This window comes from Diadema antillarum, unplaced genomic scaffold (assembly GCF_040938485.1).
Source record: "Diadema antillarum isolate AM-2024a unplaced genomic scaffold, OU_Dant_1.0 seq00000035_RagTag, whole genome shotgun sequence".
NCBI classification, from domain to species: domain Eukaryota; kingdom Metazoa; phylum Echinodermata; class Echinoidea; order Diadematoida; family Diadematidae; genus Diadema; species Diadema antillarum.
In genome coordinates this window covers 1040246-1063148 of record NW_027271149.1, presented here as the reverse complement: position 1 = coordinate 1063148, position 22903 = coordinate 1040246, and the positions used below count along the sequence as shown (strand labels likewise).

The 22903-nt window shown below is 37.7% G+C and overlaps 1 protein-coding gene across 1 annotated transcript; it reads right to left on the bottom strand.

Moving 5' to 3' along the window:
- Positions 1–20041: 20041 nt before the first annotated feature.
- Positions 20042–21835, bottom strand: LOC139725366 (uncharacterized). Its single transcript, XM_071636452.1, has 2 exons — positions 21558–21835; positions 20042–20567 (listed from the first exon to the last, which is right to left on the bottom strand). The coding sequence occupies exons 1-2, from the start codon at positions 21833–21835 to the stop codon at positions 20042–20044; spliced, it is 804 nt and encodes a 267-aa protein (XP_071492553.1).
- Positions 21836–22903: the final 1068 nt, after the last annotated feature.

Genomic DNA, 22903 nt, shown 5'->3' with positions numbered 1-22903 from the left:
CACTTAGTAACAGCTATATTATAGTATTAAAAAAAAGAAATTAAAGACTAGCAGAGAGAAAGAAATGTTTGATGTACAAAAAAAAATCGCAGAATACACTTAAAATGAATCTAAAGTATGCCAAAATTACATTTGAAACCAGAGATTATTTGTTCAAGAAACTGAAAAAAAAAAAATCAAATGCTTTACTAACGGAGATAGGTCATAGGAAACTCTAGGCAAGCACACAATAGAGAAATGAGAAAAAAAAAGAAAGGAGAAATACAGAAAAAAAAAACTTTTCTTGGGTACATTTTCTCCCATGATTATTGAAAAATTTGCGTTGTTCGCATTTCCGTCGCGTGTTCTTCGTGTACGTAACATGCTGTACTTTAGCAATGATACACACGACATTCGCACATACGTCGTGTGAACTTCGCACAAATTGCGCAGGAATAGTTTTCGGCTTCATTGTCGGAACACATTCGGAGAAAAAACTTTTCCGAATGTTGGATTTTGTCATTCACGGCCTTCGCAAATCGTTCGCGTGCTCCGTGAAATCACATCCTTAAACATAGCAAAGTTGTTAAATGATAATCGACTTCAAAATATATTGCTATCTTAAACAAGTGGGACTGTTTCAAGTCGACAAAACGGGCAAAAACGTGCATCAAATTGTACCATTTACAACATTAAAATGCAAAAAGTTCTCACAGTGGGAGGGTTAACTTCCCCCTCCCACACCCTCCCCCTCCCTCCCCCCCCCCCCCTCCCTCGCTCTCTTCGCTCGCTCGAATTCGGTCGCGTTCATGATATTCAATGTAAGAATACATACAATAAGTTTATTTATATGATACCATTTTATAGCAAAACATTGTTTAATAATAATCGACATCAAAATAAATTGCTGTTTCAAGTCGACAAAACGCGCAAAAACATGCATCAAATTGTACCATTTACAACATTAAAATGCAAAAAATTTCTCACCGTCGGAGGGGGAACTTCCCCCTCCCACACCCTCCCCCCTCCCTTTATATAATTGATACCAATTTATAGCCAAATTGTTTAATGATATTCTACATCAAAATGAACTGCTACCTTCAACAAGTGGGACCGTTCCAAGCCGACAAACGAGCAAAAATATGCATCAAATTGAACCATTTCAAACATTAAAATGCAAAAAGTTCTCACCGTGGGAGGGGGAACTTCCCCCTACCACACCCTTCCCCTCCCCCTCCCTTGCTCTTTTCGCTCGCTCGAATTCTGTCGCGTTCATGATATTCAGTGTAAGAATTAATACAATAAGTTTATTTATATGATACCATTTTATAGCAAAATTGTTTAATAATAATCGACATCAAAATAAATTGCTACCTTAAACAAGTGGAACTGTTTGAAGCGACAAAACGCGCAAAAACATGCATCAAATTGTACGATTTACAACATTAAAATGCAAAAAAGTTTTCACCGTGGGAGAGGGAAATCCCCCCGCCCCCCCACACCTTCCCCCTCGCTCGCTTCGCTCCCCCTAAGATCAAATCCTGGCTTCGCCGGTGGTGATAGGCCCCACTTTTTAGTAGGTCTTCACAGTGATGTCGCACAGGTGAAGCAAGAGCCGAGATACCACGATTTACAGTCATTCAATTATCTATGAATATTTCCTTTTCTTACTTGTTTTTCATAGGAAAAAAAATCCAAAATCTCAATAAAAGTGTGCACCAGATGGCTGAATTTCAGGTCTGAAAATGCAAAATCTTCCTCGTGTGGGAGGGAGGAAAAAAAAAGTCTTCGTACTTTTAAGGTCTGATTTCCCGCCGAAAGTCGGCTGACAAGTAAAAAAAAAGAAAAGAAAGACCTAAACAAAAAAAAAACAAGAACAAAGTCTCAATATTTTTCATTATCCCACCTCTAAGTACGGATTTACGTCGTTGGTTAAATATTAGTTTTCTTGCCGGTTACGTGCTTTGAGCGATATCAGCTGTTATGTATTACCATTTCAATTGTAATACAAAGTTTCTCAACATGATTTTCACAAAATAAAATTCAGCCATTTTGAGTCAAGCCTGTTCAACTTACGCTTGCAGCTTGGAGCGTCGCCAGACCATTCAACTCCACCGTCGCTGTTCGATTCGCAAGTTCGAGTGGGTTCGCCATCAAGATCGTAGCCGTCGTTACAGCTATAGGTAGCTGTGCTTCCGAACGTTCTTGGATCATCTTGAACATTTCCGTTTTCTGGATCATTCAGCTTTCCACACGACTTAGCTGTGTTAGCAAAATTTGTTAAGTATCTGAATATGATGATCACATTACTGTATATGTTTCAAAGTGATAGAAGGCATTAGACGTCCACTGACCAACTTGATATCAATTTTTCCTACCATACAAACGTTACTATGAGAGTAATTAAGATGACGTATTATGTTTAAAAACGATACAATTCAGGCATTAGACGTCCAGAGGTCAAATTGATATTACGTAATCCTTTCATATCATTAACTTTACTACAAAAGTAATGAAATTCACATATCCACGGCTCAAAATGATACATATTAAGGCACTAGACGTCCGGTGGTCAAATTGATATTACTTTTCTTTCCGGGTTCGTGCTTAGAGCGATATCAGCTGCTTTATGTATTACCATTTCCATTATTACAGAATGTTTCTGGACATGATTTTCACAAAATAAAATTTAGTCATTTCGAGTCAAGCCTGTTCAACTTACGCTTGCAGCTTGGAGCATCGCCAGACCATTCAACTCCACCGTTGCTGTTCGATTCGCAAGTTCGAGTGGGTTCACCATCAAGATCGTAGCCGTCGTTACAGCTGTACGTAGCCGTGCTTCCGAACGTTCTTGGATTATCTTGAACATTTCCGTTTTCTGGATCATTCAGCTTTCCACACGACTTAGCTGTGTTTGCAAAATTTGTTAAGTATCTGAATATGATGATCACATTACTATACATGGTTCAAAGTGATGTAAGGCATTAGACGTCCACTGACCAAATTGATATCAATTTTTCCCATCATGCAAACATCATTATGAGAATAATTAAGATGACGTATTCATATTTCAAAACGATACAATTAAGGTATTAGACGTCTAGAAGTCAAATTGATATCACTTTATTCTATCATATGATAAATATTACTATAAGATAGATGAAATTCAAAACTACATGGCTCAAAATGATACAAATTAAGGCATTGGGCGTCTGGTGGTAAAATTGATATTACTTTTCTTTCCGGGTTCGTGCTTAGAGCGATATCAGCTGCTTTATTTATTACCATTTCCATTATTATAGAAAGTTTCTGAACATGATTTTCACAAAATAAAATTCAGCCATTTTGAGTCAAGCCTGTTCAACTTACGCTTGCAGCTTGGAGCATCGCCAGACCATTCAACTCCACCGTCGCTGTTCGATTCGCAAGTTCGAGTGGGTTCGCCATCAAGATCGTAGCCGTCGTTACAGCTGTACGTAGCCGTGCTTCCGAACGTTCTTGGATTATCTTGAACATTTCCGTTTTCTGGATCATTCAGCTTTCCGCACGACTTAGCTGTGTTAGCAAAATTTGTTAAGTATCTGAACATGATGATCACATGTTCATAATTATGGCATAGAAAATTAACCTCGCTTTGCTTTTCATAGCATAATCAAATTGCAAAAATATTCTTTATTCCTCAACCCCAACAATTGTACCCCCCCCCCCCAAAAAAAAAAAAAAATTGAAGAGGACGACATATTAGGCTTCTTCAACCCGTTGAAAACATTGTTTTCCATGGACTGTAGTGAGACAGTGGTTTCTGTGTAATGCGACAAATACTAAATTGAGGAGGTATATTTCATTTCCTGATTGGCGATCTTTCCTTCACCGCCTACCCCCCTCCTATAAACGAATTTTGCATATTTGGAATCCTGAAATTTCGGAATAACTAACATTAATTAAATTTAGACATAATTTCAACGTTTACACATTAATCTAAGAAAAGATCAGTTGATAAAAATTAAAATGAACTAAGCTTTGTTAAGCCACAAGTCAAGTGAGATTCGTCAATAAAAAATTAAACCTCTACGAACCGAAAGAGAAATAAGAATGAAAGAGACTTTTGCTGTTGGAACAGTAAAAGATGTTCGTTAGGAGAAAAATCATTGCATGGATTTGCTGTTCAATGGAGTTTTATGTTTATTTACGAGGGCTTTTTTAATGCTAATTTCGGATTATCAAAACTTTTGACATCTTCTAACCAATGAAATATCAACCAATGATATTCAAACCTCAAGGTTGTGATAGACACTAAAGAAGAGGCATTTCATTTCTCCGATGTAGTGTGTGAATATATTTGAAATTGAAGACAGATTTTAAAAAAAAAAATCAGCATGGTCCTGTTGATGACCACTAACTTGTTTGTTTCTCTGCAGTTTTAATAGATACATGTAACATTAAAAGTCGTACTCTCTTTGTAACTACCATGGAATACTTTGCGATCAAACGGAGGAGAATGTCATACTCACGTCGACATGTACCAGGACCAGCAGTCCATGATGGCTGGGCATGAAAGTCAGCGATTGGGTCATTGGTCTTGGCGGGTAGTTTGCAGGTGATTGTTTTCTCTCCCCCCTCGTGTTCGAATCCAGGGTTGCAGGAATATGTGACTGTCTTTCCAATTAGACGTTCGTTCCCTGTTCTACTCCCGTTATCGAGCTCAGGAGGTTCGCCGCAAGATTTTTCTGAGCATTGACCACAGAGATATAATTATACTGCATAAAGAGGATCTTCAAAATATTCGACAGAAGGATATCCCGGTCCATTTCAAATTTTCTCCAATCAATACTTCAACGTTTCGAGTATATAACAATTTCGTCCGAATGTGATCGCGGTATGAAATCAGATTTTCACATTCGTCTTTGGGCGTTCAGTGTCAGTATGAAAACAGCGATCAAATTGGACATTAGGCCCAATCAATTTGAAGCTACGAGTAGCGGTATGCGTCAATCGGCATTCACATTGGTCCATTCGAAACATCTTCGGAACTGTTTTTACGGTCATTCAAGTTCGTTAATGAGCAAGCATATTTGAAATAACTGCAATCAACTTTATACAAAGTTGTGAGTTTCGCATCAGGGTCTGGGAGCTCTAGTTCACGTCAATACATACTGGCACTATTTGCCACACAACAACACAGGCGCCTATATCAATATATCAATATATCATATTGTGTATAAACATATTTTATACACAAAAAATAATTTTATGAAATTGATGTTCATCAACAGTGTTCATCAACAGCATTTGAATGAAACTCCGTCAAGAAATATGGCAGGTGTTGCGCACAGAATGATGGCACGTTCCGGGGGAAACATTCAGACAGTGAAACTACAACCATACCTATTACAGGTGGACGTATAAACCAATTATTCTGAAACACAAGATACCAACATTTTCTCAAAAAACTCATAGTACTAAGACAGAAGCTTGATATAACTTACTGTTGACAAAGATCGTGAACTCAGCGTCGCATGTGTTGCCAAAGGCATCCGAAGCTGTACAACTGAAAACACAATCGGCAGTAAAATCGTAGGCACGACCCAGTTTTAGATTGCATGAAACGGTCACAGGTCCGTTTGCGTCCCGGGCATTCCACTCATTGACATACACCCTTATATCCTCCGTTCCATCGATGATGGAGTAATATTCATCTTCCCTTTCGTCGAAACGAGGGCATGTGATATCTGTAGGAATTACACATAGGTTATATTACCACAACATCAAAGATAACGAAGTTTTAGTTCGAAAGCATTTTCATTTCCATTGAATAAAAACAGAAAAATTATATACAATGTATTGGAAGAATATATTTGTAATAATTGCGAAAACGTAAATCAACAAAATACATGTGGTAATGAGTGATAATGAAGAAAACATAAATGTGGTTTATATATATATATATATATATATATATATATATATATATATAGTGTGAAAAGAAGAGCAAGGTGGACGTAGCTAGGGTCAACGTGCCTGTTTATTGCCGCCGAGCTTTCGGTCCCAAACGGACCTTCATCAGGGCTGTAACGATACAAAAATGACTCACTCGTATGTTAGATTTATATTGGTATATATATATGAATATGTATTTATTAGTGTAGCCATACGAGTGAGTCATTTTTGTATCGTTACAGCCCTGATGAAGGTCCGTTTGGGACTGAAAGCTCGGCGGCAATAAACAGGCACGTTGACCCTAGCTACGTCCACCTTGCTCTTCTTTTCACACTGAATGTAAATAATGAAGGAGCTACACTGGTACTGTAAATGGTCGAGACCCCTTCTCGCAGTATATATATATATATATATATATATATATATATATATATATATATATAAATGCATAGTACAAATTAGATAAGGATGAGAATGGAAATGGAGGGTCCCACTACAAAGCAAAAAGCTTGTACGATAGGGGAACCTCATACGATAACGAATAATGAATTAATGAAACTACAAGTGATATAAAACAAAATCAAAGTTACCAACTATACAACTACAACATGTGCTATCGTGGACACAAGCAAAATGGATTCCATGATGGAAGAGTAATGATAGGATACAACCTGGATTGAATATATTGAAAAAAAAATGTGTACATATACCGGCAAGAATGCAGAAGAGCGGCCATAAAAGAAGAAGAGAATAGACACAGTGGTATACGAGTATACGGTACAATAACAGAACAGAAACCATTGCTTGAGTCTACAAAGGCAATTGTAGAGGGCAACACAGATCATTTTGACTGTTGATGAGAAAAACAATTATACATAATGAATTTTATTCTTTTTATTTCTTTTTTTCCCAAGGTTACACCCTGATATAAACATAAAGTATAAAAGATCAAGATCGGCTTCGAGGTCAAAAGCTTAGAAACACGGTACAATAACAGAACAGAAACCATTGCTTGAGTCTACAAAGGCAATTGTAGAGGGCAACACAGATCATTTTGACTGTTGATGAGAAAACAATTAGACATAATGAATTTTATTCTTTTTATTTCTTTTTTTCCCAAGGTTACACCCTGATATAAACATAAAGTATAAAAGATCAAGATCGGCTTCGAGGTCAAAAGCTTAGAAACACGGTACAATAACAGAACAGAAACCATTGCTTGAGTCTACAAAGGCAATTGTAGAGGGCAACACAGATCATTTTGACTGTTGATGAGAAAAACAATTATACATAATGAATTTTATTCTTTTTATTTCTTTTTTCCCCAAGGTTACACCCTGATATAAACATAAAGTATAAAAGATCAACATCGGCTTCGAGGTCAAAAGCTTAGAAACATACTATATGCAAAGCAGAACAATTTGTGATGTACACAATTTGTGGTAATCGGCAAGTAGAGACAAGCTGAGCTACTCCCACAAGCATACAAAAACACTTGATAACTACGCCCAGCAACAAGTACAACTGAAGAGCACAGGTACAGCTGTATAACCAAGGAGGTACTAGGCAAAGCTATGCCTAGTACCTCCTTGGTATAACCACGGTGAGCACCAATTAAAACACGTCAAAAAGGGGTCTCCCGTGAAGCAGACGATGTTGTTCGCGTTGATGTCGAGTTTAAGACGAGCTACGGTCGATTTATAGACGTAGCAGGACGCGGGGAAAAATCGAAACGGCGTCGGACGCGGTACAAAGTTTTGAACTGCTCGAAATTTTATTCCGCTGACAACCACGGGCGGCACACGTTGTAAAGACGTGCAACACATGTGAAACACACGTGATAATCCGTGTTCCGGCAGTGATTAAAACATGGGGAGAAGCGGTAAGACGCGAAAGTTTAGCGGTCTGTCACGGGCAGAGCACGGTCATCTGACGCGTGTTACGCGTTGGTACCACGGGAAATAGCGTGTGTTTAGCGGCTTATCACTGACAAATGGATTTTTCCGAGTACGTACACGTGGCTGGACGTGGTTAGCCGCACTTAGGCAGTGCTTCAAGGCCGTGTCACACCAGCCTTGCGTGCGACTTGCAAAGAACAATTTTGACTACCCGGAAGTCCCCGTAGATATCCGCACATGACAGTACCTAGCATGTATCTCAAAAGTAGTCGACCGGAGGTGCGCACGCATATTTTTTTACCCGCAACCGTGTTTAGGCCCTGTCACACCTTTCCGGGCAAGCTACTCGGGCTTGTTACGTGTAGGGATTTTCTAGCATGCCGGACATAATTTCCTGAGGGCGGAAAAGGATTTGTGCGAGTCAGCGCATGTGTCTTACTTGCTGGACGCGTTATACTTGCGAGTATACTGTGTGACCTTTGTACCAGTCGCGTGGGGGCTGACAACTTAGTGAAGGAATTCCTCTAATGGAATGGCTGAAATCTCACAGAATTTCATTATCTTGGCTGCATACGGGACTGCGAAGTACCTGCGTGGAATTGCCTGGGAAGTACTGCCGCTAAGGGTCTCCTACTGGCGTTCTGCGTAGACCTCTACGGGCATTCCCGCGACTCACCCGGAAAAAGTTTTGGTCATGCTCAAAACTTGGCTGCGGTTAAATCGGACTTGCGTGAGCACCTCCGGGCAACTACGCGCTAGATACTGTCAGGTGCGGACCAACTGCGGAGAGCTCCTTGGAGTAAATTTGTGACTTTTTGTGAGTGATTTAGACGTGGAGTATTGTGTGACCGGTGTTTAAAGGCAGTAGATGGCATATAATGAACAATGAACACCTATCATGGACCCTCTTCTGTTCTACAGTCAGATAATTCCACCTGAACTTCAGCACTGCGTTTCGATTTCTTTTTTTTTTTAAGTTGAAGCGTCTATATACATGATTATACTATATAGGTATTACAAAAAACATTTCCCACTTTTGATCCTTAGTAGCTCAAAAGCTATGAATCAGATAATTGACATTGATATGCGCCATAGCTGAAAAGTGCACAATTTTGTTCGGAGATAATTTGAAAATAAAAGCTTAAATCAGTTTCATTTAATTTAAGATTTGTATTTTGTTTTGAGTAAGGTTTCAGACTTTGCTGTATTTTCAACCCTCTGTACAAAGCTTTAATTTTGCACAAAGGTCAGTTGGTGTGTATGGGAGTGTGTGGTTAACACCCATACAATGGCCGTAATTAATGGCCAGGGTTGAATGCTCTATTACATATTATTTCATTCCACAATCACCGATCACAGCTAGTTTTTATTAATCCTGAAATGTAGTGTATGCAAGCACATGAAAACATGTGCTCATCTTTTCCATGTGCATGCTCTTCAGACAAGCAGTAGCAAGGGCAATCCATCATGAATTATTAATAAAGCATCCATGTGCCTTGCAGCAAGAGTCTAGAAGCCTAAGCAGAGCTCTGAAAAGGTGGTATTCATAATTGTTCAGGGTCATTGTTAGCACACAATCGCACACACATCACTGGTTCTTGTGTAAAGTTCAATTTTGTGCAGACGGTTCAAATTTGACCAAAATCTGGTTCTTAACTTTAAAATTAATCATGGATTTAACGAACTGATTCCTTCTCACGTATTCAAATCATCTCCAATCAAACTTTACACTATTCAGCTATTACTCATATCCGTGGTAGTGTTATCTAATGGGTTACAGCTCGTTATTCCAAAGGTTCGTTATTCCGAAGGTTCGTTAATCCGCAAATGTGATGAGGTTTGTTATTTCGAAGGTTCATTAATCCGAAAATGAAGTAAGGGTCGTTATTCCGAAGATTCGTTAATCCGAAAATGAAACGAAGCTCGTTATATCATTTCGGATCAACGAACCTTCGGAGTAACGAAACCTTCGGAATAACGCCACAAATGTTCGGATTAACGAACCCTTTTTCATTTTCGGATTAACGAGCCTCTAGGTAAAGGAAATTTGTGTGTTTCGGATTAACGAACCTTCGGAATAACGAACAGCACCCATCTGATGTATAGTTTTCGAAGAAATAAAGATCAATAACAACTAGTATACAAGTATGTATACCTTTACAGACGGGAACGGAATCCCACGACGGATCATCCTCACTTCCCGCGCCTTCAACGCACGTGGCAGTACTGGCTCCCTGCAGATCAAAACCTTCGTCGCAGGAAAACGATGCCCCGCCACCGACTGAGTTACCCGATAGGACTACACTGCCATGCTCCAGCGTGATGTCTTGACATAGTTTTTCTGAGGTCAAGGAGAAGATTTTGAATGGAATGAGACCCGATGTTGATTAAGCTATCCCATTGAAATATATATATATATATATATCATAATACGAAAGGTGCAATAACAATAGTTATAAATAGCATTTGCGTGGACGAGTATACTATTATCCCCTACAACGGTTTACTGATATTCACACAGCTGTGGCAGTAATAGGATAGATACCTAGGATACAAGGATGCGGGGTACCGTTGGACCTCTCGAGACACAATTACTGTTTGTAATATTGATCATTCTCTTTCTATACCACCCCTCCACCCCCCAAAAAAAAATATATATACATATATAATTAATATATAGGGCCTACAATATTATTTCTCAAATAATATAAAAGGTGTTTCCTGCTGATGTAACTGACATCAAACAATTAGTCAATGCCAGACTATAAGGTTTGGATTCACACAATGTAGAGAAAGGAGAGGTATTCAAAAATAGGTTCCAGGTGCACTGCTGTCCAACCATTAATAACGTTCGATGTTTGATATTGAAAATGTACTAAGGTTTAAGATTTAAGTTCATATATTTCATACATTATGTTCGTAGCAACATTATATGTCCGTCGCCTCTAACACTCAGACACAAAACCGCACAACGTAAACATATTCATAGTCTTACGATATACTGTGAAAATTAGTACTTTGTCTAGATTGACAACAGTATCTTTTTAAAGTTATAGAGATCAAATTCATAACAATATGCTTGAAAAAGAGAGAGGCTCTTGGCACAAGCTTCTTGGTTTATTTGGCTGGCTATATAGCCTCCATCATCAGAATTCTTGCTTCAATTTGGACTCCGCGGACTCTATAACGGCGCCAGTGTCGTCGACAAAGACTTAAGCCCGCCGCACACTACACGATTTTGCCCCGATTCATCGGTCTTAAGACCTTAAGACTAGAAGTGTGACGTCACAGTCTTGCCATTTTCTAGTCGTACGATTGGGTCTTAGCGCCAGTCGCAGAGATTTGACATGTTGAATTTCTACGACTGGTCGTAGGCTTTCAGCCATTTACAATGCAGTAAAATGCAAGCGCACGCAGTGCGCACTGTGCGCGCTTTACAGTCGGGTTGTATAGTGTGCCGTGTCCGGTCGTAAGACTGGTCTTAAGACCCAGCTTGGCTCAAGACGTTAAGACCGGTCTGATCGTGTAGTGTGCGGTGGCCTTTATAGAGAGCAGAAAGAGCTTACCAAAGCATTTCGGGACTTCCCTGTCCCAGGCACCCTCAAAGTCCACCTCTACGCATTTAAGCTGTCTAGGTCCCTCCAGCTTGAATCTGTTACTCGTACACCTTACTGTGATTTCATCGTCGATGTCGTACGTGGCCTTGTCATTGGTCGCAATTTCCACGCCAGGGGGCATCGATGGCTTAACACATGCTACATGAGTGTGAAATCATATGGGATTGCGTTTCATAGCATGCTATAATAATCATTGGTCTTATAGTATCATGAAACATCTACCATTTTTCTTTTGTTGGTTTTTATCTTTATATATACCTCTTAATTGTTAAATGATATTTACCATGGCCCGAGACAACTAGAATTGATATTCAGCCACCAAACTTTCAGGAAGTGTAATCTTTTGGTGGCGAGATTGTGCAATTAAAGCTCGTAAAAAGAGGGCATTTTTTTTTCTTGAGTGCCACTTAATTTATTTTGTTCTTTTTTTTCCGGGCACCGACATTTCATATCTAATAGCCCCTAATGGGCCACCAGAGCAACAGTTTAGTGTCTAAATACATTCATATACATACTTACATAATTACATCTCAAAACGATTTGTAGCCATAGCACTTACGAAGGCGCGATATTGACATTAAGTATTATCAGCTTTTCATTTTATTGCTATTATTTTTCTTTTAATTGTTACTATTAGGTCTATTATTATTGTAGCAGATGGTTGTTTGTCGGTTGGTTTTATTTCTGCTTCTTCTTTTTTCAAATCACATATAACAAATGAAGAGAATATATACCTTTTGAGGAAAACATTACACCGTGCATAAGGCTTAGCGTACTGTCTTAAAAATCTATTCAAAATACATACATACATATATACATTATGAGCATAACTCTATTCGATATATAAGACGCAACATACAAAATATCACCAAAAACAAAAAGAAAATCAGGAGATCGTAAAAATATAAATTGTAAATCAACTAGGTGAGGATTGAATATTCATTCAGAATATGGTGCGTCCGTACAATAACCAACATTTAGAAAATTGATTATTTTTGAATAATTGAATTGCCTCGAACATCACGTCGATATTTTTGCAGAAATTTTGCAGAAAACAGAAGTTTAGCTTTGTATAGATTAGGGCACGTCGTACGTATATAACCCAAATGAAGTAACTTCAAAATCATGAAACATCGCAAGTCAACAAAGTCGTATCCAACCGGTATATAAAGTTCTAAACCTCTACGCATTATGCATGCATAAGAAAAGTAGTTTTTTAGCATGATCAGTGCACATTGTTAGAAAAATCAAAGTAGACATCAGTCATCAGAATGTTCAACCTTATTAAAGCGTGCATGAGTAGTAGCCATGCTCGTGAGCGAATACTTTGTCTATTCAGTTGCATTTAATAACTTCAACATACGACTTTTTTTTTGGCTTGCCCATGCACTCATGTCAGTCTTGCATCACAGATTTAGTTTCCTTTCACATTTCTTCATGCTGAAAACGCATGCCATTCTTCCATGACAGATTTAGTGTCCTTTTTTGTTTCTCCATGCGGAAAACGCAATATAGTTCTGTGACGTAATAGTCACAATCACTCGTTGTATTGTCGTACGTTCATGGGATCGGATATAAACTGTTATTTTTCATGTGACAATCGTATCTACCAGTTTGTCACCACCAAGACTGTAAGGGTCGGGAGAATATGACAGACCGTGAAACTTTTATCCCCCGCTAGAGGCCTCGTAACATCTCTATGGTAAAGATTTCTTTGTTTATTTAAACATCTTAACCGATGATCTATGAAACGTGAAAATTATTGTTATTTATATATTTCTGCTACTTAGTTACTGCAACTGTATCTGATTTATTCGGATATGTATTCTATTTTAATGTCAGATTACATTTTATTGCATTCATATCAAGTATGATTACATTTCGAATAATTCTTCGTGGCTTTTTTCTTTTGTGAAATGTATAGTAAGCGAAAAGAATTAAATGAAAAATCAAAATTCATACTCACTGGGACGAAACAAGCTCGCATGCGTCCCGCACAGAAGGGCTGACAAAACTAGCCCTATGATCGTCCTCATCTTTAGCACGCTGTTGCACCCACCTTACGGATTGTCAATCAATCAGGGTGTTTCTTGGTGACCGATCAGAATTGCGCTTGACGACTCCTCAACAGTCAAATGATTAATGTGCCGATTGTGAGGAGAAATTAAGAGCTCGATTTTCATTTAGTCCCATTTGCATATCGGACAGATGTGGCAAATCAGCTATTTCCAAAGTAGGGCACATTATGGACAGATCCCTCCCTTTTCTCAGCAACAACAAACAAAAATACAGGGCGGAGTTGATATTGAGAATTTGTTTATTAATATATATATATATATATATATATATATATATATATATATATATTTACATATACAGATAAACTTATACACATACATAGACATGACCAACCTTTCTATTCACTGCAAAATAATCATCGATTGAAGTGGTATTGTCTGAAGGCCTAATTTGTGTTACAAGACACAACAGTCTGACAGTAGAAATCACTAAAGGGGCGCCTTTGAAGGGTGGGAATGACGACATCTTATCGATTACACTTTGTATCATATCGCACTCCGGAAGTATGAAAAGAACAAACATCCTCCACCAGCACGGACAAATGACACTTCATGCACACACGAACAAATCTTGACAAAGCAAAACTTGTCGCATATGGTTTCAAGAACACGGACCGATCTATCTTTCGTGATGATAACTAAGATACCAATCAATATTACAGGGGTTTCATCATTGAACTACTTTTATTGATCATGTTCAAGGCATATGGTGCCGGCAAACGATTATATCGATTGAATTAAGTGTGAATGTGGAGTAACCAAAATTTCTCTATTCCCGTCATGTGTCACTGAACGATTCTTCAAATTTCTCACTCTGACATAACTTGAATAAAAGGATGACAAAAATATACAAACCAGTTTATACAATAACAAACTACCCGTAGCCTATAGACCATGTACATGACCTGGAAAAGTTGTTAAGACAAGGTTTTTTCTTGTCGTTGTTGTTGTTGTTGTTGTTGTTGTTGTTTTTGATTCTTATAGGAGGGTACTGAAATAAATTTAGCTTTGTTGCCACCCTGGCAACCTTGGGCAACTTTTTTATTAGCCTAATTAGAATAATTACGTGAATAGTTATGTAAAATATGTAATACCTTGCTAATCTTAATACAGGAAGTCTGAAAACATGGGAAATATAACTTTGTAAAGAGTTATTATGACAAGGAATCCATTCATAACACCAATATCCGATTTCAAATAGAAGTGTCTTAAATATCGGAATTAGCACAATGAGTTAATTTATGTACTTACAATAGTGAACATGTGAAGTAGATGGTAATCGTATACGATGTACTGTGACCTGAAAATGTTGTTCAGCACAAGGTTTGTTGTTGTTGTTGTGGTTCATTCGTATTTCAGACGAGTATTGAAGTAAACGGAGCATGGTTGGTACCTTGAAAACCTTTAGCAGTCACTCATAGTCTGATTAGAATATTTAGCTAATTAGCGCAATATGAAATATGTTGTTAATTTCACCACAGAAAGACCGAAAGCACAGGTATAATACAACTTTTCAAAGGGTTTTCTAGACCAGAAATCCAATTATAAACCGGTTTGTACTTTCAAACAAAGAGTCTTACTCTCTAAAAAAATCGAGTGAAAATATTCACTCTTGATGGAGTAAATAAAAAAAGAGTGAATTCAGAGTGAAAATGTTCGTTTTCACTCATTTTGGAGTGACCTCAGGGATCACTCGAAGATTTTGGAGTGATCCCTGAGGTCACTCTAAAACAAGTGAATATGAACATTTTCACTCAAAATTCACTCCAATTTCATTTTAAATTCACTTTTTTTTTAATTTTCACTCCTTCAAGAGTGAATATTTTCACTCGATTTTTTTAGAGAGTAAATATCAATTATGTCGAATGAGCAATAGTTATAGCATAATGTATATAGAGTGTACAACAGTCCAGTAGATGGTACCATACACTATGTACTGGGTCCCGTTGCATAAAACTTTTTTAGCAACCTTCAAATTTTCAGGTTGGGATTTGCCCAACCTGAATTTTTTAAGGTTGCTAACCTAAGAATGTAAAATCCGTTGCATAAAAACTCTGGTTGGGAGCGTCCAACCGGAATTTTGTGATTTCAACCGGGAAAAAAATCCGGTTGGAGTTTTATGCAACGGGCTCCTGGATGTGACCTGGAAATGTTCAAAGTTTCTTGTTTTATATGGTACTAACAATGCAGCAAACTAAGCTTGTTTGCCACCCTCCTTTGATTAGCCTGATTAGCATATTTAGCTCATTAGCGTAATATGCATGTTGTTAATCTTGCAGGAAGCCTGGAAAGCCTAAAACACTCAAAAAAACACCCCAGCTTGTTATAAAGGTTTTTGTGACACCAGCTTCCAATTTCAACTGATTTAACATAATGACCCAATTACTAGTAGCATGTGGACAAAAGTGAAGTAAATTGCATCATATACCATATGTATATATGACATTGAAAAGTTGTTAAGTACAAGGTCTTTTGGTTGCTTTATTTGTTTTCGACGGGTATTGAAGTAAACTTAGCTTGGTTGCCACCTTGGCAGTCATTTTATTAGCCTAAATATCATATTCACCTAATTAGTACAATATGTAATATGTTGTTGATTTGGTTTGGTTGGTTGCGTTTGGTTTGGTTAGATTTGTTTCTGCGTTTTCTTTCTCCAAATGAAATAAGAAATGAAAACAAAGTGATAAAGAGTATCCAAAAAAGGAGAGTTTAACATACAAATCAATATACGAATGTCAATTTCATAGCAACATCAGTCTGTAGTGACATATGAATCAAAGCAACATATTAGGCATACTATATTTATGAACAAAGGAGAAATCAATACAGGGGGCCGTCATCATAAGCAGAGCTTGACGCGGATGAGGCCCTATATATATATATATATATATATATATATATATATATATATATATACATATATACATACATACATACATACATATGAATATAATACAACACCAACAGATTTCAATGTAGGAGGCCTGAACACACAAAAAAGTACAGCTTTCAGGGGCTTCAATGAATAGGAAGCCATTAAACATCGGTTTTCACATATTCTGAAATGGTAAAAAGTGCCTAAAATATCTTATTTGGCATAATGAGCTAATTTGCATAATTCCGATGCTCCATTGAACGATAACAAATACCATTTTTTAATCGACCTTAAAAAGTTGTTAGAGAATATCTTTTTTTTTTAAATTATGCAACACATAAAACTGTGTCTTGCTTTATAAGGGGATGTCCCCACCCTCCCAACCAAGCCACCCCTCCCCATAAATACTGGTGTCATAAATGGATTCCTGCTCATAGAAAACCCTTGAAAATGTGTTATCCTTCTTTTCAAGCTTTTCTTTTATCAACAGTAAACAATATTTTCTATATCAAGCTGATTAGATGTTTACGCTAATTAGTCTACTAAATTGTAATTATCTAAAACACGAATCTGCAAAAAACTTGTACATACATACTTTTCCAGGTCATAAAGTACACGGCATATGGTACCATCTACTAGACTATTGTACACTGTAAATACATGATATGCTGACCATCTCAGTTTCAGTTGCAGTTCGTGTATTCATTTCTACAATAAAAACAAACAACCAAACATGTAATGCATACATACATAAATACAAAGCATACAAAAATCAATAAAATGGATACGATAATGGACATGACAAACTAACAGAATAACGCACTCAGACTTCTAACTGAAGAATACAGCCTTTCGTATAATAAATGAAATGTGAAATGAAAAAGAGAACTTGGAGGAAACCTTTAGAAGCCTTGTCAGGAGGTAAGTTCTCTTAAACCTTCTAACATGTCTAATGAGGTACTTTACAGGCATAGATTACAACAAGTCAGATTAATGAGGAAACACATAAAACACACACACACACACACACACACACACACACACACACACATGAAATACAAAGATATCCAGTTACAAAATAAGGGAGATCAACTTTTCGTTAACAATTCAATAATTCAGTGATATCGACCTTACATTTCGAGGGATCTTTTGAACATTCTTAATGTTTGACATGACTTAATGTTATTTGGTAATGGGTTCCAGATGAAAGCTAAATCTGACAGATCTTTGAGTAAAAGTGGAGTTAAACAAATGAAAGTCATAACTTTTGCGGGTCTCGTAATCACGTAATGGTGAATATTGCTATTGACATTAAATATTTGCATTATGTGCAATGGTAATAAGTTTTTGAAATAAAAGAAGCCGAGTATTGCAGTATGGTAGGAATATATATCTTGAATTTGATATATATTCAGTTGTTTTAATAGTGGCGTAGAATGAGAACGATAATGACTCCCTCTGCAAATACGTAGAGGCTCTTTTTTTGTGATTTCGAAATAGAATTTAACTTGTACTGATTACTGCATGTTGCCCCGAACTTGTAGATGATATGACAAATAGGGTAATATTAACGAATTATACAAAACTAGAGAGGCACTCTGAGAGTGCAGACCTCCGCCAAGCATGCAGCTCATTTCCACCATTGATCTTGTTTTTCCTTGTAGATATCAGTGATTTCCCCCATACATACTTATAGCATGCTGAAAGTGTTTATAGTGTGCTGAAAGTCGCCCGATTTCCCAATATAGAAGCCTTTGTTACGTCATAAACCCTCAGCTGCAGGGCGCGCTTGCCCTAGCAGAAACTAGAGCACGCACTTTAGTGCGAGGATGCAAACCTCAAATACGCGCAGCCTAAACTCCCAAGTTCATTGACCCTACCTGCCAAAATATCAAAATCCATCATAATTTCCCAAAAGATTCTCGGATCACTAAACCAAAAGTTAATCGTTTGTTACTTGTGTCATTCTCAACCTTTCCTGCCAGTTCTATCTCAATCCGTTAACTACTTTTTTTAGTTATTTTGCACACGGACAAACTAACTAACGAACACACAAACCAACGGTAACGAAAACATAACCTCCTCCCTCTGCGGAGGTAATAATGCTTGTCAATTTGAATCCCACGAAAAGTTTTATGATTACATTTCTTCAATGATTTAAAATCCATATAGTTAGAACATTATCATTTCATGCATCAAATTTATTACTACACTGTAAAAACATCGGTGTTAGATTTAACACCATGTGTGTTAAATCTAACACCGATCAAACTTCAATAGAGGACCACACCGACAGGTGTTGAAAATGTGCCTGGCACTTCGTGGTGTTAATTTGACACTGTGGCTGGTGATATTTTTGACACTGCGCTAGAGTTAATTCAATAATGACACCGCATGGTGTTGATCTGATATTGGTGGTGTTAATTTCAATGGTATAACACCCGTCCAGCTTCAATAGGGGACCAAATCAACTGGTGTTACTGTGGTGTAAATGTGTTTACACATTTTTTTTTTTCAAAAATCAAGTACTTTATCGGAAAATTTTTTATCGTCTTGTTGAAGTTCAAAGTTAACAAGAAGTGCAGTAACTAAGAAACTATTCAAAAAACAATTTTAAATTTTGAAATGACACCCGGAGGTGTTAATCTAACACCATGAATGAGCACCGGAAATTCAACACCAGCTCGGTGTTTCATATTTAACACCGGACTTTTTGCAGTGTACATCTATTTTGAAATGGAACAAATTAAATTATGTTTTATCATAATTCAGAAATAATTAGTTAACTTTAAACCATTTTGTAACTTTACTCAATTCATATTCAACATTTCCTTTTAAGTTTTTTTAACGTCAGATTGGGTATAAACTAAGGGGTGTCATCTGCATATAAAACAAATTCATTTTTAGAGGATTTTGTTTTGTCCTCAATATACAATAGAAATAAAAAGGGAACCAAGATAGGAACTTGAGGCATACCATATTTCATTTAGCTTTGATTTGAAGACTAATTAGCAAGTGAAGAAGATTCATTGGCACTAATTCACTTCGTTGTTTCAAGGGTCGAGCAACCAGACAGGATTTGTGGTTGTTAAGGGCAACATTAGTGAACAAAGCATGCATAAAATCTGAATACAATACAGAACCGGTCAATTGAGAGAACTGATGACCATGAGAACATTAATCCTTTGATAGGCCCTATGATTATTATAGTTTGTTTTTCTTTTTCATCAGAAACTGGATAGAAGGTGAGTAAATGAAATACTGAACACTTCTATGTGACTCAGCTGCATTCCATACAGTCACGTAAGTTGATGTTAAAATTAATGGTTATTATCCTTCGATGCCCATGTAAAAGTGTAGTTTTCAATTAATTTAATCCATTCTATTTAACATTCTTTGAAGTTCTATGATATGGCATGATGATTTAGATACACAAGGAGTTAAACGATGCAAAGCTTTGATATGACTTCAACTAATAAAACGTTTTTTTTTTTTTTGTAATAAATATCCGTCATGGACGGCTGTCTTCTTAATGTTTATATGGTAAGCCGATGTTCATACATTTCTTGGTAGTATGGCATCGCCTCTGTAATGATTTCTTTGATGTCATCTGTCAGTGTGTCAAACTCTGGGACAGGTCGAGGTGGAGTGAAGTGGCTACTGGACATGGATGCTCCAAGGAACGAACTCTCTGTTTTCCTGAAAGCGCTCGGATGGTGCTCTCCACGTCTTGCAGACGTCTGGAGAAGCGTCCCAGCTGAGGAGGGACTCCGAGTATGGGTAGCCCATGGCCTCGCAGAACTTCGGCAGGAGCCGCTCGGGATTGCTCAGCAGGTCGGTGGAGCTGATAACAACTGGTGAACTGTCGACGTTTTCTCTGATGTACTTCCATAGATCATGATGACCCTGGAAGACCCTACTCATGCCATCTTCGTCGTATTCCCTTACGTCAAACGAGCTTTCGTCTTCGTTGTATTTCAGCAGGCCTGCTCCTTTAAGAGCCTTATAACCGGTTTTCCGCATTGACTCGAACACAAGGATGGGATGTCGAATGAGGAACGCGTGTCGGTATCCTGAGGGGAGATATCGCCTCTGCACTGATGATTGCATGGCGAAGCTTTCGTCTTTTGAGAACACGTATCTGCTTTCTGATTTCTCCATCTCCTTCTGAATAGTTGCATACCTGAATGACGACAAAATACGAAAACCTCCTTATTCGCTGACATCAAGAACAAATATGTTATCAGAAAAAAAATGAACAAGGGATATTTATGAAAGAAAGATATTATTCAGAGGGGTGAAGGTTCAGATTGAAGTTTCTTCACTTTGTCTCCCTCTACAAATGAAAATTTGTTGAGATCGCAACTGCTGATCTGTAAATTAACAAACATGTTGGAAACAAGGAACCTGTGGGACTCGAACATGTCATCTACTGCTTACCGGGCAGCGACACTACCACCAGGCTGTCCCTGGTTGCCGGCAGTGACACAATGAAATGGAACAAATCCCCAAGCTCCGAAATTCCGACAATGTTATGTTAAGTAGTCCAAAGCGGACAAGGCATATGAAATGAAATGAAAGAAAGATATTATTCAGAGGGGTGAAGGTTCAGATTGGAGTTTCTTCACTTTGTCTCCCTCTACAAATTAGATTTGTTTAATCTGAAGGGATATTTACTTTTGTGATTTTATTTTCTAGGGGGACTTCAATATACAAGCTATGTTTGTTTGTTTTTTTTTAGTCCTCTCCATTTTCAACTGTTCATGCCTACTTAATCACTCTTTATGATACAGCTTATTGAGTATGACAAGAAATTATTTCTTGCTGTTATGCACTCCGCACTCCCTGATCAAATACATACTCTCAGAGGACCGGAAAAAATGAAGTACATCAAGAAAAGGCCCTATAATATACAAGTATATACAAAAGTCCAATATATGAAGATGTATAATTACAATACTATTTACACTATAAATGTCTCTGTGTGTATATACGCGTATGTAATTTTGTGGGCGCAAGGTCTAGTGTCGTTATTGCATTGCAATGTCAAACAAGAAAAAAAAATATGTTTTCTTCCCAGTAATTGAATATGTGGTTTTGACGTTTGTTTTGCTCAGAGCTATCTATGATCTCCAAAGCTTATTCTAAGAGATATGTCAAATGCAAAACTTACGCGATTTTCTCGGGAATGACGTCTGGGGTGAAAAGCCTGTCGCTGACTTTTTCTACTACCGACTGATAAGCTTCTTCGTTACCTTTGTAGCTCATCGGGACATCCTCAATTCCTGCCTTTTCCATTTCTTTCTGCGCAATGAAGCAGAAAAGAAACGGCTCAAACCAGATCTCACACCCAGGTATACCAGTCATGCACTTGGCGAAGGCCGTCGACGTGGTCCTGGGTACCATCCAGACTATGCCGCGACCAGTCGGCTGAGCGTCGGTTGAAGACATCGTGGGTTTCCGAAGAGAGTGGAAGGTTTGACTGTAATTTACTGAAGTTTCCCTCAAGTGGTTTTCGGGGCCGTCATTAAAGAGAGTCCATCGAATGACAGATCTTGTAATAGTCTGAAATATATCTATACGGCTTGTACAATGAGGACCCCGACACGTATAGCTGAAGACAGTTCTGGGGGTGTTTCATAAAGCTGTTCGTAAAGTTACGAACAACTTACGAGCGACTGGTGATCAGATCTTGTGCTGAATTATGGAAATTCTGATAAGTATAGCACCTCAGAACTGATCGCCAGTCGCTTGTAAGTTGTTCGTAACTTTACGAACAGCTTTATGAAACAGGGCTCTGTTATATTTGTTTAAATATGCGTTATGCTGCAAGGGGTAAAAAAAAAAGAAGACGGTTGAAATAGATTGGACCTTGGATGCATGAATTCATGTTTGAGAGCAAATATTAGTTCTCGTACAGTGTCACACGATTTCATATATCACTTGAGTACCAAGTGATTGGCTTGATTCATTCAGTAATACACGTCGCTGTAAGATTTTATATATCGTTTGTGTGTGTGTGTGTGTGTGTGTGTGTGTGTGTGTGTGTCTTTTTAAAATCTCTTTGTTTTTAGTGGGAGTGATTATGCTTGTTATGCCTTATTTTTTGTTTGTTTGTTTCCTCGCCTGTTTTTTTTTTATATTTTAGGTAGAAAGTCTTTGAAAACAAAGTACAAAAAAGAACTGTAGCGGAAAAATCAAGCGACCTGAAGACATACTTCAAATGCATGGAGAGGATACACAAGCACACTTATCTAGACGCCATTTTAAGTTTACATACTATTTAACCTCCTTTCAGTATATTACACTCACGTTTACCGAATCAATTCTCACTGTCAACTTTCAATTTCCTATCGCACACACACACACACACACACCCATACACCTGCTGACAAGAGTTCACATGCATTTTTCAAATCCACACTAACTCAACACCCTGTCCATGTGACACTCCCGTTGGGTATTGTGAGTCGATAAAACCACTTTAAGCTCAGTAGTTATTACACTAATTTTATATTT